Source organism: Hydractinia symbiolongicarpus, chromosome 6 (assembly GCF_029227915.1).
Source record: "Hydractinia symbiolongicarpus strain clone_291-10 chromosome 6, HSymV2.1, whole genome shotgun sequence".
Lineage (NCBI taxonomy): Eukaryota > Metazoa > Cnidaria > Hydrozoa > Anthoathecata > Hydractiniidae > Hydractinia > Hydractinia symbiolongicarpus.
In genome coordinates this window covers 9,706,276-9,726,420 of record NC_079880.1, presented here as the reverse complement: position 1 = coordinate 9,726,420, position 20,145 = coordinate 9,706,276, and the positions used below count along the sequence as shown (strand labels likewise).

Genomic DNA, 20,145 nt, shown 5'->3' with positions numbered 1-20,145 from the left:
TTAAAACTTTGCCAATGTAGTTTAGGGTTACGTTGTTACCTTATTTGTATTTTTGAAACGCTGAAGAATTTTATGAAAATGTTTGCTAATAAATTTACAGTCGGTGCGCGCCCGTCTTTTACGTTGCGCTTAAAGATAAACATCGTCTCTTTATTTTACTGTGGCGATTGGCACAAGTAGCTGACTTTTAAATTATTTTTGTGTTTTTCTGAATGCTGTTTCGCGTTCACCCTATGGTACGGTAAATCTTGGTTTCCATCTAGCGTTAATTCGCGTTAAGCAGGTGTGCCAATTGAAGTTAACTTTTAACGCTTTATTAAAACGTCGATGACTAATGCCCGCACTTATTTTAACTCCCCTTAACGCGCAGTTATTGATGTTTTAACGTGAATTAACGCGATCACACTTTTGTATAAAAATATGTGAGCATATCAGGTGTGGAAAAACTATTTCTACAAACATTTTTTTCTCAACAGGGGCGAAAATAGATTATCTTTAAGACCGTACATCTTAATTCTTCCCGAAGAACACAAAAAAATTAAATTATGTTGGAAAAAAATTTTATTATAAGATAATTTTTACTATTTTCCAATCGTGCATGCGTGCCTTTGATATTCTCTCCATTTCTTTTGATTAACATTTCGTTATAAAAAATTCTTAAATTAACACATAAACATATCTCAAAATGTGTCCTTTAAGCAATGTTCACACCAATGAGAATAACATAGCTAAATCTTATGCTAATTCGCATGTTACAGTGTGAACAGTTCCCTTATTCGCATGTCATTTTCTTCTCATAGTATTCGTACGAATTACATAAAAATTACATATTAAGTTTTTGAACATCAAAGCAACACCACTTGATATTTATTAACTTATGACGTAAATAAATTGCTTTTAAAGGTTTAATCGAAACAAAAAATTCTTTGATTGAAGAAAACAAAACATGATGCATTTAGCAAAATGCATTTTTGATTCTCTTTAAATAAACAATTCTTTGGACCATTTTTTTGTTTTTTAAATTTTTGGTCTTCTTCTTCTCATCATTTAGATCATAAAAAATCTCGTAGACCATGTCCTTATCGGAAAAGTCCATAGTTATAAAGCCAATACGACTTCGTGTTCTATTTGATGTGAACACATAAGTTAGAATCATTTCGAATATTTTTATTTCTGGAATTTCTTATTTGCATGCATAAATTTTTACGAAAGGATAGCGCTATTGGCATTGATGTGAACCTGGCTTCACTTCTCTAACTAGGAAGTTATATTTTACATTAGTCGTTAAAAAAAATCTACTTTTTCGATATGGTTAACAATAAACACATCATCAGATCCAGAAATTATATCATTACATTATTACAGAGATATATTTCACTCTATATATTTAATATATATTAATATATACTCTCTTCATAGAATAGAATAATATTTCTACATATCATTTAAATGGCACCAGAATCGTTATAAGGAAGTTTTTATTTTAATGAAAAATGTTACCAAATATATTTTTGTATCTAGCTTATTGATCAAAGGGTTAGCTTGATAAAACGCGTTATGGTAGCTTTGGATGTATTTTTTATTTAATATACCGAGAAAACGAAGGAACATGACAAGTCAAGACACCTGAAACACTAGTACATTAAAGTACGTAACGCACTGCGACACGTAGAAATTTGGACACACAAGGCACATAAATTAGCACACCCAAAAGATCGTCTAATCTAATTTTCTTTAAATAAACACCTAAATAAACCGTACTTCTTAATAGAAATGAGATTTAGTTGTTGTTGTTGTTGATTTTGTCACTGTTGTTGTTGTTGTTGTTGTGTTTGTTTGTTGTTGTATAATATTACATATAATATTTACAGGTGCATGTGTCTTCCAAAAATTAGTAAAAAAATTAAAAAAAAGGGAGATCAGTTTGCTAATTCTAAATTTCAGAGGGAAACCGAAGAAGGGCATTCTTAAAAGTAACTTTACTATAAATATTGTACTAGCAAATACCATCTTTTCTGAAATGAAGTTTCCTGTTAAAAAAGCCCTTCCTTCCCGGAAATCTTTCAAAACTGAGTTCCAAAAAATTTGCGCGTGATAAGCGTTTATTTATTTCTAAAAATAATTATTTATTTATCAAAGCGTGCTTATTTCAAGATGGTAGATCTTTTGACACTATTATATTATCTGTTGTCTAAGTGGCAGATTCACTACTTATATACAAATGGCAAAGGTGCGTAAATTTCTGGTACATATATTTAATAAGTTGTCGACCTGATTCTGAAGTTTGTCGTAAAACCTATAGAGACTTTTCTATGCTACAAAATTAATAGAGATGTTTAGAAACCTTTGAAAACGTCACCATTTTAAATTTACCTGAATTTTAGATATAAAGCTAAATATCAAGTCTTATCAGATTATTGCGTTTATTGAAACCCCTTTTTAAAGTGCAAATTTTATAAATTACAGCATTCCTCCAAAAAACGCCAATTTTTTTTAAATATCGTGTGTCTTTGCTTATTATAAGGTGAAATTTAAATGTCTTTTTATCGCACAAAAAACCGCCATTCTCCTAAAGAATCATAATCTGGATTATTTTTATTTTTATGATCATCACATTCGAGTCTTTGGTCGAACAAATTGACATGATATTTATATATACAAAGTGATCATACAGTGATTTCCCGCGATGAGAAGACCACACTTTTGAATTCCATTCCATACACTTTAACGCAATATAAGACGTATCGTCGGGAAGTATTTCATAGGAGTGACATGATGGAGGACGAGTCTCAGTTACGCCAGAAAAGTAGTCAACTACCTTTGTACCGTTTAAGTCATTTGTTGTTGCAATATGTATCGTTCTGTTATGCCAAGGTTTGCGGCAGTAGAAACGAAGTTGGGTGAAATTAATAAATTTTCGTAATTCACCCAAACCGGACACAGTCAAGAGAAACCTGCCCGTTGAAACATCATTGAGTAATGAGATGTTATCTGAATTGATCAGGTTTGTAAGATTTCGATCTGGAATTGAGCCATTCTGCACGACGTTGCCAAATTTTGTCCATCCTCCTATTAATAAGTAATCCTATCTTAAAATATTGATTTCCAACACTGAAGTGGCTTTATCCTGTATAATATTTACTAAATTAATACAAAATCTTAAAACAGGTTTGGTTTATGTCATGCCTTAAGGAACCGTTACGGTTAAAAATTATACCCTTTGACGATGTTCCTTTATACAAGGAATAGTTATACTTTTTAAAATTGTATATATGATGTCACTATACAAGTCTGTATATTGATTGGAACAAAAGTTTTGTTAAGTGAGGATGACCATGAAAGATGGTTGACTTTTGTAAGTAAGTAGCTGTTTGTTTTTCATCAATTTACTCGTACCTTTGATATAAATCTTTACAAAAAAATTTTCTCGACTTCCTGAACCTTCGCGGGCCATCGAATTAAATGTTTCATGATGCAGACATTCCAGAAACCACAACTAGTGATTTTTAACTTTCCTTTGTTCGGCCAACGCATCTGCCTATGCTTCGATAAATGGCCAAAAAATTCATTATAAAAAGGATTGTTGCGAACCAATGAGTTATGTTGGTATTTCTCTATTTATTATGCACGAGAGGAGAGGATTACACGATTACTCATTTATTTATATATTTGTGAGAGATCTGACGGAAAAAAAACTAATTTTTATTTTACGTGCCGTGGATTTTAAAGCTTTTGAGTGAATATTTTAGAAAAACAATACTATGATCTTTGTTTTCTTTCTCAACTTTAATTTTTTGATGCATATGCTAATTTGTAATCTTGAAATAATAAGGAAACTTTGGTTTTTGATGCATGTATACATCTGCTACATCATTTAAATAGCTAGTTATTATATATCCACAATCCTCCCTCTTTCTAAATATAGTGTATCGGACAAAAAAAAAGGTTCTCATTAAAATTTAACAGCCAAATTACCTCCCAGTGTTTCCATGTCGCAATACACTAACGTTGGTTGTTGCAGTTGCACCCAGTAGTAGCCACTTTTCAAAGTGGGATGATTTTCATTTATCCACTTGCACGACTTTGCAGGATATTCTAGAGAGACAACAGAATTACAGAGTAATTTGACAAAGAGCTATTTATCTTTTATATTGCCAGAAGCAAGGACTTTTTACGAACTTCCTGTATGTAAATAAATTAATTACAAGGCTTAGACCGCCATGTTTCCGCATCTAAGCTTATCAAAGCTCCACTTGATATTATGGACAAACAAAAATGTTAGTATTCGTTTTTGCCATAAAACATAAGTAACGTACGCAGTTTATCACATCGTTCCCCATGTGTTTCATTTCTGCATGTACAATTGAATCCAGGTGGTTCACAAATGTCCTCACAATAATGCCCTTTGCAAGGCGACGTGCTGGAACAAACATCTCCAACCTTAATAGATTTGATACTGTATGAACTTGTTACGTGTATGTGGTAAACAAAGTAGTTTTGCTAATTTTACTAAGGACAAAAATCGTTTACTATGACTTGCCATGATATACCATGTTTTGATGGTTAAAGGTCTTGCTGATTCATAAAGTTTGTTAACTAATTATGCTTGCAATTTACAAGTTGGGAAGAAATCCTTAAGAAAAGAAAGGGGCGCAATGGAGATACTAACTTTACCTCTTGATTATTAGGATCAGTTTCATAATGGGTCCAATTAGTAGCATAAGTAGCTTCAAGGTTATCCTCAGCAGTCGTATTTTTCAACAATTCGCATATCTTTGCGTAATCATTGTAATTAATCGATTGACAAGCACCATTCAAAATGCACTTCTTCACGCAACTAAGATCATCTTCTACCTGGTAAGTGTCAAGGATTCCAACCGTTAAGCGGGAATCTTTATAAAACAAGGAGAGGTCGGAATAAAATCCACATGATAATCGTAAGATTTTCCCAGTAATTAGGTAATAGTGCACTTCCAGCAGGAGAGTGCACACAACAATCCTACAGAATTTAAAAGTTAAATTCTATGAAAAATGAGCACAAGGAAAAAATATTACTATGATTCAAAGGTAAAAAACACACTAACCTACAGGCACTTTTCATTCTCCTATTTCTATCTTGTCTGTTGTTTTTTGCTAACTGGCTAGAAATACATTTTTTAAACATATTTGCCACATTAAAATGTGTTTTGTATTGTGTATTATATTATTCGTATTAATAGTTTGTACGTCAGTTGTGGTTAATTTAAAATTTAAATTCCAAAGCAGGCACGTATTCATCCTATTTAAGACAAGTATAATACATTTAACAGGTAATTTTTCTGTATTGAAACTTTGTTTTTAGCAATAGAGTTACCTATTTACTTTATAGAAAGTTTAAATTCTTGTTTTGAAAAGTGAGTTTTTTGCTATTTTTAGAAGGTGTAATTGCACAGTCTCTATAATAATAGCCGTAGTCTGTCTGTCTCTGCGCGGACCCCCTGCTGAGTTAAAAAATGATGTTACGGAAACATGAATATCAAATGCGATATATTTTTATCCACTTTGTTGTGACGGGTAAATATAAAGGACGGGCGAACCCGTGGATTTTTCCACGGCAACGACTAGTAGAACTATATTAACCTTACCTCAACTCAAAAGTCTTAAGTTTATTATTCTTAAATACTGTCAAGAAATGATATTGACGAATTTGAAAATAATTTTTATTTACGGAATTTTAATATTTTACTCACAATACCCGCGAACTTCTTTTTAATATTTATCGTTTTTTGATATTTTATAGTGGTAAAAACAAAAGGACAGAGCAGAATATAGACATTGTGATGAGAAAATATTTTGCATTTAATATTTGGGCTGTTTTGTGCGCCATTCAGCTTTCGGCAACTAGTCACCTACAGAATAAATTAAATTTAAGTTTAAAATAGTTAGCTAAGCTATATTCATTTGCATATACAGTAATATTGTCGCTTTATAAACAAAATATAAATACTGCATCAATCGTTGTTTATTGCTCCGATTGAAATACATAAAAACTATTTTCAAATTAATTTATTTAGAACGTATTAGTTATTCATCGAGTCAAATACAAAGTTGCTGCAGTGAGATACGTTAATGCTCAATAATCAATACTATACCATGCTAGAACGTCAATCACGACACTTGAAAACTAGTAAATCGCCATTTGTGCAAAATCTTAATGACGTTTCTGGGATTCTTTCGAAAAAAACAAGGGAATGGATTTTTAAATTCACAAGTCATTATTTTTCAACATTCATAGGTGGTTGTTTCAGTCTTTTCTATCATCCATGTAAATGGGAGAATACAGAAGTTCTATAGCGGCTACTTTTTCTTTGAAGAGAAACCTCCATTTTTATTTATTAAACATTCCGTCTTAAAAGACTAGTTCTGTCTACATTCCAATGTTGTTAATCCTGTTCTCCTTTTTTCTTCCTCAACATGTAAAAAAGTCTATATTTTTGAATTCTGGTTGTACTTATTTTTTAAAGAAACAACGTTAAGTGTGATTTTCATATTCATTCCAGTCAAAGCAATTTTTAAAATTATAAAAAGTATTAGTTATCCTTTGAAGGAAATGTAGGTATGCTAGCGATATACGATAATACTTAATTAACATGAGTATACCATATAAAAACAATTGAACTAACACTAATCAAAATTTTTTTTTTGTGAAGAAAAACATTCCATGTTAACCGTATAAATTTCTTTGATGACATTTCTTAAATTTTCTTGAAAAAAAATATAAAATTAGGAAGAGATGTAGTTTCTCACATAAATGTTAGTCATTTTTATCAATCTTTTTTTTTAAGGAATTTAAACTGAAAAATACCAAACTAAAGTTTTTCAAAAGCTGTTTACAGCTTCTTTTTTAACCCCGACTGGGTGGAAAATGATGTAATTATTATTGTTTTGTGTTGCTTATATGACAGTAATATAACGTCATGTTTTGTTGTAAAGCGTCTTAAGATTGAGAATGATTGAGAGGATTTGTTGTAGATAGTCCTGGAAAAAAATAATTTTTATCTCTAAAAGTCTTTGTGTTTTTTATTTTCATGCCTGATATGATAATACTTCTAGATAAGAGACTTGTAAAACATACGGCAAGACATAAAACAAAAATATTAAGATGCGAAGAAGAAGACAGAATATAATGCGAACGGTAATCTTATTATTCTTAAAAAACTCCTGGTTATTAATTAATGGTTCAGCTTTTGCAGATGGAAGCTCTACAGAATTTAAAAGTTACCTTACAGTAAGAAAAAGATAATTGACTACAAAAAGAATATATAAGCGTAATTTAAAGATAAGAAAATAAAGGTAAAGACTAACCTGTAGCCACTTTTCATTCTCCAATTTCTGTCTTGTCCGTTTGTGATTTTTGCTAACTTAAACTGCCACGATATAGATATTTGAAACATTTAACCAACATTTAAGTTGGTATGTATTGGGTATCATATTATTCATATTAATATTCTGCACGTCAATTGTGGCTAAACTAAAGCAAGTCCATATTCATCATATACAAAATACCTATTATACATGTAATTGGTTTTTTTTTTATTGAAACCTGCAAGCAAGAAAGTTAGATTTTATTTTATACACATTAGCGTACCTGTCTTCGACATGCATTAATAAATACTGCACCAACCGTTTTTTCAGTGCTTCACACCAAGGGAGAAAGATAAGAACTATTCTGGAATTTCAATATTTTCCGAATATACCACTTATCCATTAAATATGAATTTTCTAAAGCGAAATGTTTTGATGTTCAATAATACATAATTTACCATGATAGAATAAACGAGTTTACGTCAATCATGAAACTTGACTCTTTTTGTTAGAAAAAATGGCGAAAATCAATACTCTAGTCAGTAGCATAAATGTATATTCATAACTACTTATGCCAGCATACGGGAGAACACACTTAATATTTTCAGTTGCTATTTAATTTCTTTTAATAGATTGCACACAAAATATTTTAAATGAAATAGACAACAACAATGATAATGTCTAATTTCCCTTTACTTTTCGCAGCAAGTTAATTTATAACAAAGCAACTACGTTCACAAGGTTTTAAAACACGTCACAGCCAATTAAAATGCAACAGGAAAGTTCTTACCTAATGAAATTATTTCATTCTATCACGTGATTTGTAGTAGCCAAATAATAAAAGTATAAAAACGTTTTCTCCAATATAGAACATTTTTATAAAAGCTCTTTTAAATAAAATTGTAGAAAACATAATCCACTTTGACGGCCACAGACGAACACAGTTTTCGTATTATTGTGAGAGACTAATTAAAAAAGCCGTGAAATATTCATTTAAGCAAAGGCAAAATAGAAGAAAAAAATTCGAAATTTTGATGACGTCACCGGTACGTGTACAAAAAGGTTTTCTGAAGAGCGTATTAACCTGCGCAGAGACTGGAAGTATTTATTGCGCAGAAACTGGAACTGTGATCAAAATAATATATAGGATCATGTGTTTTAACCAACGTTTTAGGAGATGTAAAGGCTCTAAAATTTTGCTGACGCCAGCAAAGACGAACCAATATACACAAAACTTTCGTAAATATTGCTTACCCATTGACTTTATTGTGCAGACGCCATTAACTAGTCTGTTCAGAAACGGATGGTTTGAATCAGTTTTATGAAGTTAGACTCAGTCTTGACCCACGTGGTCCTTACTTACCATACAGTAGATGACAATAGTTAATTTCACCCAAATAATTTAGCAATAACTCCACTATATACTTCCTTTGACGTCAATATTGTTTTAATGTTTACCGAATAATTTTATTCATAAAAAAAAAAACAATTTAATAGGTGATAATTCATAGACTAAAATTGAGAAAAACATAATCCACGTCGCAAAAGTCACAGACAACACCTTTTCCGTATTATTATGATTTCGGATGTAACACAAATCTTATTTAAACGAGCGGTCGTTTCCTTCTTTTTCTTCTTCTTCTCCTTCTCCCGACTTTTTATCGATTGCCACAACGTCATGACTTTTAAAGTCCAACTTGACCCCGAGACTTAACGCTACGCCGGCTGTGTGCGAATCTTGATATTCGTGAAATTGAGAAAGAAGGAAGACTGCGTTACAAATTTGATCACTAAAATTGCTATAGACTGTTATTTTAATATTATTTGATGAGCTATGCTAGATACTCCATCAAATAATCGTTTCCAGTTATGTTTTTAACGAAGCGGATTTTGTTCAACAAAACCAAACTCAAGGGGGTTAAGGTACGAGTCTTCGAGGGAACTAAGTTCAAGGACACCATATGTATTTATCATCAAGTTGCGAACCAAGTTTTTTAAAGCGAACACAAATATTTGGTTGGGTAAGTATAATTTTTTAACTGCCTAAATTTCAGTTATGTCAACGTTTAAGATATTTTATTCATTGTGTCTATGTCTTTGCGTATTAAGACGATAATTTTATCACTTTTACTAGCGATGTGTAAATCTGAAAAAACAATTTAAAGATTTTAGCTACAAACGTAGATTGGAGCCAGCTAGCGGCAACTAATCTTATTTATTCTCATTATTTTAAAGTTTGGTGTAATACTTATTTTCATGTTGGGTTTGTTGATCTCTAGCTAGCTTTTGCTACCTCTGGTTGAAAAGAAAAAGTAGCGAAACTCAGTTTGGCTAGCTACAACAAAATTCTTAATCAATATTTCATATGGTAAATGCATTTAGTAGGGAGTGACACCTTTATTACTGTTAGGAAAACTTACTTTGTAAAATAAAATTAATGATTGATATTTTAGTCGGACGGGGTAACGACGGTCTGCAACCTCGTCCCCAGGTTTTTTTTGACTTTTTCATATGAAAATGACGTCGAAATACCCTGGTATCGTTGACCGGATTCTGAAATACGATTGGCTTTCACATTTTTGCATAATTATCATGAATTTTTTATTTAAGCCAGCACTTTTTCACATTAAAAATAATGGTACATGACGCCGTAATCAATCAGTTTTATAAACAAAACTTTATAAAGCTAGCAAAATTTATGAAAAACGTATTGGTGTTACTTTGTTAGATTTATTAAAACATAATTAACTTAGTCGTGGTGCTGTGCTAAACATTAAGAAAGAATAGCAGACTGCCAAAATAATAAAATAACATACCTGTCTTTTAGCAAGTGTTTGTAGCTAGAAACTAGCTAAAACAAGGTTTTTAATATGCTTAGCACGTAGTAGGTGATGAAAAACCTACTGCAGGATTTAGGACTTTATTCCTCCGTAAATGCCATAGCACTATATTTGTAAAAATCAGATGTACAAGAATAAATCTTACAAATATTTATTTTTGGGGGACCCAATTTGCAAAACTTTATCACATATGTACATAAATTATGAATTTATTCTAGAAAGGGAGTATAATAAAACTTGGAGAAGAGGGAATCAAGTGTCTCTGAGAAAGCTATGAATTTCAATAATACCTTAACCATATTCATGCAGAGGCAGGAAAATTTACTCACTCCACCTACAGGTTTAAAAAGACAATGTATGTTTAAAAAAATTGTCCCATTTGAAGTGAAATTTTGCGATTTTTTTATTGACAGAGTAGATTTCTATGACATAAGAAAATAAGAAGCTGTGTTGCACCAGTCAAGCATGGTACATATTTTTATTTAGACCCTAAGTTTCAATCATGAGATTTTTTTACACATATATCTTTATTAAAACTGATACATTCTCAAAAATCGGTTATCGGTGTCCCTGAAAACGGCTAAACTCAGGAACTATGATAATAGTGAAAATATTTTTCGACTCAAATCTATTAAACAAACTTAAGAACATGTTATAGCAAGATTCTTTACTTCAAGTCTTTACTTCAACTTTATATTATTTATAGTATTTTTTATAGTCCACTTCACTGGGCACTTTAACAGCTATTTTCCACTTTAGAAAAATTTTTCGTAAACGAAATGGACAGAGACAGAAAGTTTTCTACTTGTAATTTCTATTTTGTAATATTGGACATTTTTATACAAAAAGTAAACACGCTTTGCGCAATTCTCACAAAATTAAATAACCTGATTTTCTAAAGAATTCTCTAATTGTCTTTTTCACACAAAACCCAATTAAAAAGTTTGATTCTACATTACTCAGAACAGAATAAACAAGAACACTTTATGTTCAAGTAATGTAAACATTTTTGAGTATGCCTGCTCAGAAATAAAAAACGATATCCAAAAAAGAACATCTTTATTCGGGAAAGCTAGCTAAACTATATTAAAGCATTATGTAACCTGCTAATACGACAGCACACCTTTTTTTAAAGTTGATAAACGCTTATTGCAGTTAGCAAGAAAATTTTTCTTGTATATTTTAGTTGTGACACACAAGCTTAGTTGTGTTACGTGGCTTTGTGGTTATGGAGTTTGCTTCGCAATCACAAGGTCCGTGGTTCGGTCCACAGTGCGGACATTTTCAGCAAGTGCCTTTACCACAGCTACGGATCAATCCATGCCATGTGAGGGAAATTGGGTAGGTATTACCAGTGTATACTTAATTAATGTATGCATTCCGAACACAGGACCCACATTGATAACAGTGTTTCCAACTCTGAAGTGGCTATATCCTTTAAAAGTATTCGGAATAATAATAAACAATATATCAGTACGTTTTATGTGGCTGCAACATAAAATTCTACCCGCTAAAATTCCGCCATTGTTAGTTGCATAAATTAACGTATGACGTGTTCGTATAATCTGGCATATATTGGCCAAAATCATTCAACAATGCCAGGGTATTTTTTGTCGTTTTCTCTCATTTCAAAAACCTGTTTTACATGTAATAAGCGCTAAGTTCAATGTTAATAATAATTGTCTCCTGTGTTTCTGTTTAACCGAAGTTACGATAAAGTTTTTTTCACAAAAAGGTTATTATACTTATATGGATGACTAATCACTCAGCCCGGAGTAATACTTATTTTTGCACTTTTAATGGAAAAGTTCTCCAAAAAATGTTGGCCAACTATTTTTGCTATGACAGGGTAGAAACGAGTTGTAAACTTGTCTCTATTTCAGCTAAAGTTGTGGAAAGTCATCTTTTGGAAAATATAGTACACCGGAAAGACCATAATATTGTGCGCCTATTTTCAAAAAAAATATTACACCGGAAACACCATAATAATCTGCGCCTCATTCGGGGCGGATACTGGAATTTAAACAAGTTAGTCCATTTTTTTACAAAGTCAATAAGAAATGGGCGTTTAAAGCACGCAAGGCGCTAAATAGCGTGTTTTTAGGTGCATAAAATCAAAAAAACTAAAACAAATTTTTAAAAATGCATTAAAAACAGTTGGTGAGAACCAAGCAAGGACAGGTCTATTCGCCATCTTTATACTGAGGTTTAAAGCAAGTTTACTTATAATGACATGTGACCCGTTTACACACCCTGTGTTAAGATTAAAATTGAGGTCAAAAACTGACTAACTGACGTCATTTTCTGTGGCTAGACTGTACTTGGGACCAAAATGGGAACAATTTTCGAAACCGGCTTTTCCCCAACCCGTTTTGGAGGATACGGGTTGATGACGCCATTGACATACCCTTATAATAAATATGCTCGTTAAAAGTAGACAATCCTATACAATTACTTGATTAGTGTTTCAGGTTCTACATAATAGTGGCAGCGGCTTATTCTACATTGGTAGATGTTTTTGAGTTTTAAGCTAACGACAGATGCATGCTGCGGGTTATCAAAATCCTAAAATAAACTTTTTGTAAATCATTGATGACGTCATTAAAATTTTTTCCCATAGTTTTCTGTGCCTAGGTGGATTTTTCCACAGGCTTATTGACTAGTTAATATACTAACAGCCTAAAATTACAACCATGTGTTCGTACGGCGTCCCCATCTTATATCTTTCTGGCATCCAAATGGCAATAGGATCATGACCCGTGTAAAGGCCTGTTCACGTGACCATTTTACAACCCAGAATCTGGGTTTTAACAATTATATTTCCTTTAATAACCTAGGTTTTTCTCAAAGGTGGCCGTGTTAAGTAAGCATGCCATTTAAAAAGATCGAGTTAGCAAGCCATTTGAAAAGATCGATTTAACTGACGTCAAGATTAGGCTAAGATTTCTGGCGAGTGAAAAAGTGATGACCAAACGTAAGCAAGTGACAGAAACAGTAGTTGGCCAGGATCACTGATTATTTAGTTTTGTTATGTTACGGCTCATATTTATTGAAAGTTTTACCCAGGATAGCTTCTTCAGTTAATGGTGCTGCTATCAACGAGGATCCTGCGTGGACCGGGACCCTAGTGCATTCAAATCTCCTATTTCAGCTACAAAATTCGTGAGAACATCACAGTCGTTCAACTGGGCAACAGCCTAAAGATATCAATTATCTAAGTAGAAAGGATAAGTTCACCCTTTTATGGTCTCTGGCATGATCGGTTTGGGTTTGAACCCAAGGCCTTACACACTGGGGAGCATAAAATAATAAAATTGCTTTGCAAACACCAAATACGGAAACATTTATAGAGTTTTCCTAAACCTGTATGGATATAGCGTACAACTGAGCAATAAATAGCATTATATTTACTTTTCTCAATGCTATGAGTTTATTTTCTTACTAGTCGATTAGGCCCGTGGAAAAATCCACTTAGGCAGAAAAACAATTGCAAAGTTCTGTCATTTGAATTTTGATGACATCAGCAAATATTTCAGTATATTGAATATGCCTTTTACTAAAAAAAATTATCTGAAAATGCATAAAAAGAAAGTATATAAGTCATAATTTAACAAAAAAGTTCTTAAAATCTAACACAAAATATCAAATGTCAAATTGCATGAAATCCTCCCAACAAAACTTCAGACAAAATATGAAAAACAACGGCGTGCACGGTGTAAAATCTAGTTAGTAGAAAGTTACAACATTGACAGTCACAACCCAGACAGTTACGACAACAATAATAATAATGTCAGAAATAACACATATCTCAAATATGTATACATCTTATTATGTGATTATGTTGAAAACCTTCAATATTTTAATCTGAAGTGTCGAAAAGAAAGGCTTGCAACAGTAAGCACAGATCTATGAAATAAGTTCTTTACGCATTTTAAACATTGTCTTTTCCCTAAATGCTTATACAACAATACAACCTGAACATTATCAAAAAGCCAAACTTAAACAAACACAAAACACCTAAAAACAAAAAGTTGAACTTTGAAAAATCATTTATTCGGTTGCATACCATCCTCTCCCGCAAAAATATGCACAAAATGTAAAAATTAACCGGTTAACAAAACAATTTTTTGTCTAATGATCCGTACTGACTTGACCAAACATTTTAACCTGAAATGTCGAAAAAGCAATAAGCAATGAGTAAATTTCAAATCAACAAAAATCATTATTTTGAAAACATTGTATATATATATATGGTTCTTCCTCACAAAAGTTTACAATAAATGTAGAACACAAAGGTTTATGAGGAGCAAATCAAAACATGAACAAAAATCAGTTCAATTGGCATGTTCTATATTGTCTTCAGCCATAAAATCTTCCACAAAATTGATATGAAACCCATCAAATTCAACTCAGAAAAAGCAGTCATTTAAGTGCATACAAAAATACAACAAAAATCACTACACTTAAGGTACCAGAATTACTACATGTTAAATAAAAATCGTTTCGTCATTTTGCATGTAACCGATGTATATAAGTTTAGTTACACAAAATGTGAAAAATACATTATTTGCATACACAAATTGTGAAAAATACATTATTTGCTTAAAAACAGTCCTTAAACTCTTCTTAAATATTATGTAATACTTTTTTAAAAGTTGTTGTGGCTTGTTAATTTAAGCTTAAAATGTCAATTAAAATAAGTTACAGTCACATTCTTAGCAAAGACCACTAAGATTAGCTAACATGTAAAAAGCAACATAAAACTGAAGCTAACATAAGGTAGCTACAGCAGCTAATAGCTAGTCACTTAAATATAAACTGGAGACTTAGCTAGGTATAAGGAACATGGCTACATATTTATAAATTCCTAGCTACCTAGCTAGTTGTTGTTGGTTTTATGATGCTAGCTAACACATATGTCTCGCATCAATAATATCATCAAAACTGAAAAAAAACATAAACAAACCTTACAGAAATATTTCTATACTTCATTTATATACCATGCCCCTTTTTAAATGCTTTTGTAAAGATTTATTTTGAAGGAAAGAGTAGAAAATGCTTAAAAAGAACAGCCATCTTTTTTGCAAACACAATTTCCGTTACTTTGTGCTAGAACTTCATTTAACAAACCACATAAAACTCGCAGCTTTTCACGACAAAGAAGACATAATTTTTTCGGCGACTTTAAAGAGAATTGCGGCAACATCAAAGGAAAATGGCGATATCAACTTTGCCTGTCACAGAGACACGGAACTGGCGTATTATTATATAGATTCTTTCTATATTGTGCTTTGTTTACTTTGGGTAAGTTACGTAACTGCCCATTGGTACCATTTTAAACAATCTTTGAAATTTTCAGAACACGAACTATAAGATATTTTATACACTGGCTTGTTTTACCCGGTTGGCTTGTTTTACCCGGTTGGCTTGTTTTACCCGGTTGGCTTGTTTTACCATAAATTGTGATAACTTTTTCAATGGCAAGGAAACTGTTGCTCCACATTACCCGTCAGTCATACATTTAATTTTTCCTGGCTTTTTAAGAGTGCTGAATGTATTATTGCAGATTTAAATGGTAATTAAAGCAAATACAGGTGGCTATAAATGAAGAAATAGTATTGTCCAATAAATAAAGAAAGTGTGATACGGTATTTGACTTCTAAGGTACTTGTTTTACGTGAACAAGACAATTTTGCATTACTTGTAATTTATTTCAACATTATGTAGCAATCAAACATTTCTAAAAGGATTACACACATTAAATAATAAACTAAAAAACTAATTATTGGCGCCAAAAAGAATTACGTATATCACACAAAAGAAAATGATGGATAGCTAGAAAGAGAAACTTAATTTGGTAAGAGTGGCTATTCATTCCGAAGGGCGACATTGTCTTTTCATATATTATCAAGAATTTTTTAAAACCCTCCTGTATAAACATTGTAGGTTTCTTTTTAATTATCTTTTTGAACGATAGGTCAGTCAAATTGACAAAAAACACTCTTATCTGTGTTACTACTAATTTAGCCATGATTGAAACACAACAACAATAACTGTTCAAATTAACTATTTAAATTGTTTTATAATACCAAATATGTTCTAAAATACGCATAATCAAATGAAATGTGAAACATCGTTTTAAAGATGCAATTAGATATTTTTTTGATTTGGTAAAAACATTGTGCCTATGGTGGCTATTTAAGGATTAATACCACTTTTAAATTTTTGTTTCTCGTACCTACAGTAATTAATTTGTGCATAAAAGTATACATGGCGCTTTAGAATTCTGTAATCTAATTCAACTTGTAATGTTTTTTCAGAACTGATGATGATCACAGGATTAAATTATATTAAAAATCATTCTTGGTCTTATTCCTCACATGAATTATTTTCTATTAATATATTTTCAAACTTTTTTTAAAGATGATTAAATAGTCATTTCAATATCACTTAGTAATCAAGTTCTTAAGTAACAATTAAAATACGCAATGTCCCTTTTTCAATTCGAGTAGCCCTCGTTGACTAAGGCAACATTCTTCCTGAATCCGCCGATAGCTACTTTATCGCTTCCATCTGAATTGTATGCAACCACTCCATTATTATCAAGTTTGGCTTTCTTGTCAGATGTTTGATTAACTGTTGATTTGATATTTAGCGATTGTCTATGCTGCTTCCGGTACAACAGAAAAATGGCACCCAAAATTGCCAAAATTAAAATGACTGCACCCACGACAGGCACAGCAATTACAGTGATGGTGTTATCAGAAGTGGAAGCCTGCTCAACTGTAGTTTCTAAAACAACAAGAACATATTAAAGCTATGCTAGTGTTATCTAAATTTCAAACAATATTTCTATCTTAAGAAAGACCAGAGAAAAGTATTAGATGTTTGACTCTAAACGGATACTGACTGGTGAAAAGCCTGTTGTGAACTTAATCATGGTTTTGATTTTTTATGTCAAAGATAATGCTATGTAAAAAAGAACCTGTTTTCCTAAACACCGTGTTGTTATTAAGTTTTCCTTCTAATTTTTAATCAGTAGGGCAATGAATAATTTATTAATTTTATCATTATTACACACTTTTAGGAGAATATCGATTTTGTTTACCAGGGTGATCATTATTCTTATATCTTCATTGTTCTAGACAATAGACATGTTGTGTCGTAACATAATATTTCTATTGAACCTATTCTTATTAGAAAGGCGTTTATTATCATTGATGAGCATTCTTTCCACTTGCTGTGTTATTCTATACCTTATGACGCCGTTCGATTTCCTCTTGTATAGACCAACCAATAAAAAAAGGGTAATAATAATGATGCAGTTATTTTTATCAATGTTTAATGTCATATACAACTTACTTTTTATCTTGCAAAGTTTTCCGTCTGCAGCTTCATCACATCTAGAATGGTGTCAAATATTTATAATAGAGCCAGGAAATTTGTCTATTCTCTGCTTACTGTAACTATCTGATAATATCATTAAGTTATCTATCTGGTCAAAAAGTAAGTGTTGTTGGCATAATAAATAAAAGACTTACAAAAATATACATAATTAAAAATGTTTATATTTAAGCATTGAACTGTAATTCCAATTTTGGTAGTTAAAGGAGCAAATAAGCAAGGTTTTATTGAGCAACACGGTCTAAAAATGTGTAAATTCTTGTATAAGATAAATATTATCTATGGAAGTTACACACCTTTCTCCTTTACATCCCTCGGGACACTTGCAAACACTTTTGTCACCCTGCCATATGCATATCCCACCATTCTGTCCTTCACATGAACATATCTCTACATCATTCACAAAGTTTCGTGTGGTGCTTAACCCGCATGGATCGATTGCTTTTACTATAAATTCATATCTTCCAGCTTTTGTTGGATGCCATGTTAAAACACCATGTGAAGAGACTGTCATACCATAATTTTCACCAACAAGTTCGTAACGCAATCTCTGCATCTCCGGATCAGATGCGGATATCACATGTCTCCACTTTTGTTTTCTAAATGACCTTAGATTAAGGTTGGTACCACTGAAGACTGGAGGTTTGTTGTCTAAATGATAATTTTAATAGAAAACAATGCAAAATTAATGCGCAAGCAATATACGTAAATAACAGTAAATATTTAATTGCTTAACTGTTTCAATTACAAAACATATGTTCTATCTTGGTAGTTTAAAACTTTTGTAAATGGGAGGTGTATACTTATTATTATTCCGAATATTTATACAGGATATAGCCATTTCAATGTTGGAAACCCTGTTATTAATGTGGGACCTGTGTTTCGAATGTATACATTAAGTATACAGCGGCATTGCAATCACATGGCATGCTGCGGTAAGAAAACTAGCTAAACATGCCCGCGCTGGGGACTGAACCACAGACCTTGTGATTACAAAGCATACTTCATAATCACCAGGCCATGCGTCACTTTTAATAGCAGCTAAGAGCAAGTAAAGCCCGGCAACTACCACTGGATAATTGCTTACCTGTTCGTTTGACGAAACCTGTCAGAGATTGTGCTGGATTACAAATCTGACACCAGTCACTTGGATTTGCGTCACCATGTGCAAAGCAGTAGTTTCTTATTTTGCAGGAATTTCGCTACAAGAATAAAAGAACCTGCGTTTTGTTCCTGCAAAACAACTAATGTTTACAACGGTGAATAATTATTGTATTGTTGAATTACAATACATTATTCGTGACGAATTATTTCTCTAATTTTAAAACGGTATTCTATTTTCTATTTTCTTTTGAAACTAATTTTTGTTTATAAAATATTAATTACTGGTCTTTACCTTTTGAAAACAACTTTCGTAATTTTTGTTACACTCCATGCATTTTGAATCATAAACCAAAAACAATGCGCTGTTTTCAGTAAAGTTCACACCGTTATTTGAAACTTTGATAAGAAATCCTCCAGTTGGTTTTCCATAAGATGTTGCAGGATTTCCATTAATTTCAACAGGTGTCTGAGGCATGAAGCAACTTATTTCACCAAAACTGAGTAATTGACCACCAGTTGTGCTATTGCGTTTCGTTATAACATATGGCTTGTCACTGATCTAAAATGAAGATGCTTTGTGAATAATGAGTTATGTAATGTTCTCTCGATTTACCAAAGTAAATTAAACAATAGAACGTTTATTTGTTCTGCATTGTTTATAATGCACACTTAATTAATTTACCCGTTGAAATTCCGTACTTAAGACAGTTTCATTTCTTATTATTAATAGACCGCCGCAATAAAAATATGAGGTTTTTGAGTTGCAACTATTTAATTATATTGTTATTCTGTATTGTATTTGTATTCTTATTTCGTGTAAAATCATTTCCTGGATTATAAAGCTCTAGCTATGTATTTTTGGTCGAAGTGCACTGATTTCTAATACATCAACCATTCTATAAATTAGTTAAGGTTTATTGGACATTTATAAAACTACAACTTACAATTACTTCTGTGATGTGACACGACAAATTCTTTGAGTCAATAAAATCTGCTCCCTTGACTCTTGTACGAATGCAATCTCTTTTTCGGATATCACAAAGCCCGTGAAATGGTATTCCATATAGCCTTGGACTTTGTCCTATTGTTAAAAAAAATTTCCTTTAATAAAAGAAGATTAATTGAACCTTTAAGAAAGAAGACTTTGATCTTGAAGACAATCATTAGACTATTCAAATCATTACAGCTACAATCGTGGTCACAATATGTTGGGACAAGACAACGAATTTCGAAGTTCGCCACCAAAAAACTGCCTTAGTCTCAATATTTTTGTCCACGATTGTAGCTGTTTTGATATCTAATTACTGGCTGTTCAGTATTAACATCTTTCGTTTTAAAACTTTAAATTTTACTTTAATTACATACGTGTCACAAAAGCCTTAATCCCTTGAGCAGAATTGAGCCGTTTTGGCCTACGAACTTTTGTAAGAATTACCAAAGAGCAATATTTGAA

The 20,145-nt window shown here is 31.9% G+C and overlaps 2 protein-coding genes across 5 annotated transcripts in view; both read right to left on the bottom strand.

Moving 5' to 3' along the window:
- Positions 1–2,409: 2,409 nt before the first annotated feature.
- Positions 2,410–7,743, bottom strand: LOC130647723 (uncharacterized). The gene is made up of 5 exons (XM_057453678.1): positions 7,345–7,743; positions 4,675–4,999; positions 4,317–4,440; positions 3,976–4,095; positions 2,410–3,069 (listed from the first exon to the last, which is right to left on the bottom strand). The coding sequence occupies exons 1-5, from the start codon at positions 7,431–7,433 to the stop codon at positions 2,570–2,572; spliced, it is 1,158 nt and encodes a 385-aa protein (XP_057309661.1). The 5' UTR covers positions 7,434–7,743; the 3' UTR covers positions 2,410–2,569.
- An 8,131-nt stretch (positions 7,744–15,874) lies between these two features.
- The window catches only part of LOC130647079 (von Willebrand factor D and EGF domain-containing protein-like), a 28,278-nt gene continuing 24,007 nt past the window's right edge, over positions 15,875–20,145 (bottom strand). For all 4 annotated transcript variants that reach the window (XM_057452804.1, XM_057452807.1, XM_057452806.1 and 1 more), the window contains exons 14-19: positions 19,637–19,773; positions 18,985–19,251; positions 18,676–18,790; positions 17,885–18,239; positions 17,547–17,587; positions 15,875–16,976 (exon numbers count right to left, since the gene is read on the bottom strand). In XM_057452804.1, coding sequence (XP_057308787.1) covers positions 16,684–16,976; positions 17,547–17,587; positions 17,885–18,239; positions 18,676–18,790; positions 18,985–19,251; positions 19,637–19,773 — 1,208 coding nt within the window. In that variant the 3' untranslated portion in view covers positions 15,875–16,683. The remainder of the gene's footprint in view (positions 16,977–17,546; positions 17,588–17,884; positions 18,240–18,675; positions 18,791–18,984; positions 19,252–19,636; positions 19,774–20,145) is intronic.

Bases quoted from the DNA above. Each gene is read 5' to 3' on its own strand.
- LOC130647723 (XM_057453678.1), bottom strand. From the start codon at position 7,433: ATGTTTCAAATATCTATATCGTGGCAGTTTAAGTTAGCAAAAATCACA. The intron at 5,000-7,344 runs GTTAGTCTTTAC...TAAATTCTGTAG, and splicing joins AGAATGAAAAGTGGCTACAG to GATTGTTGTGTGCACTCTCC. The intron at 3,070-3,975 runs GTAATTTGGCTG...ACTTATTAATAG, and splicing joins CGACATGGAAACACTGGGAG to GAGGATGGACAAAATTTGGC.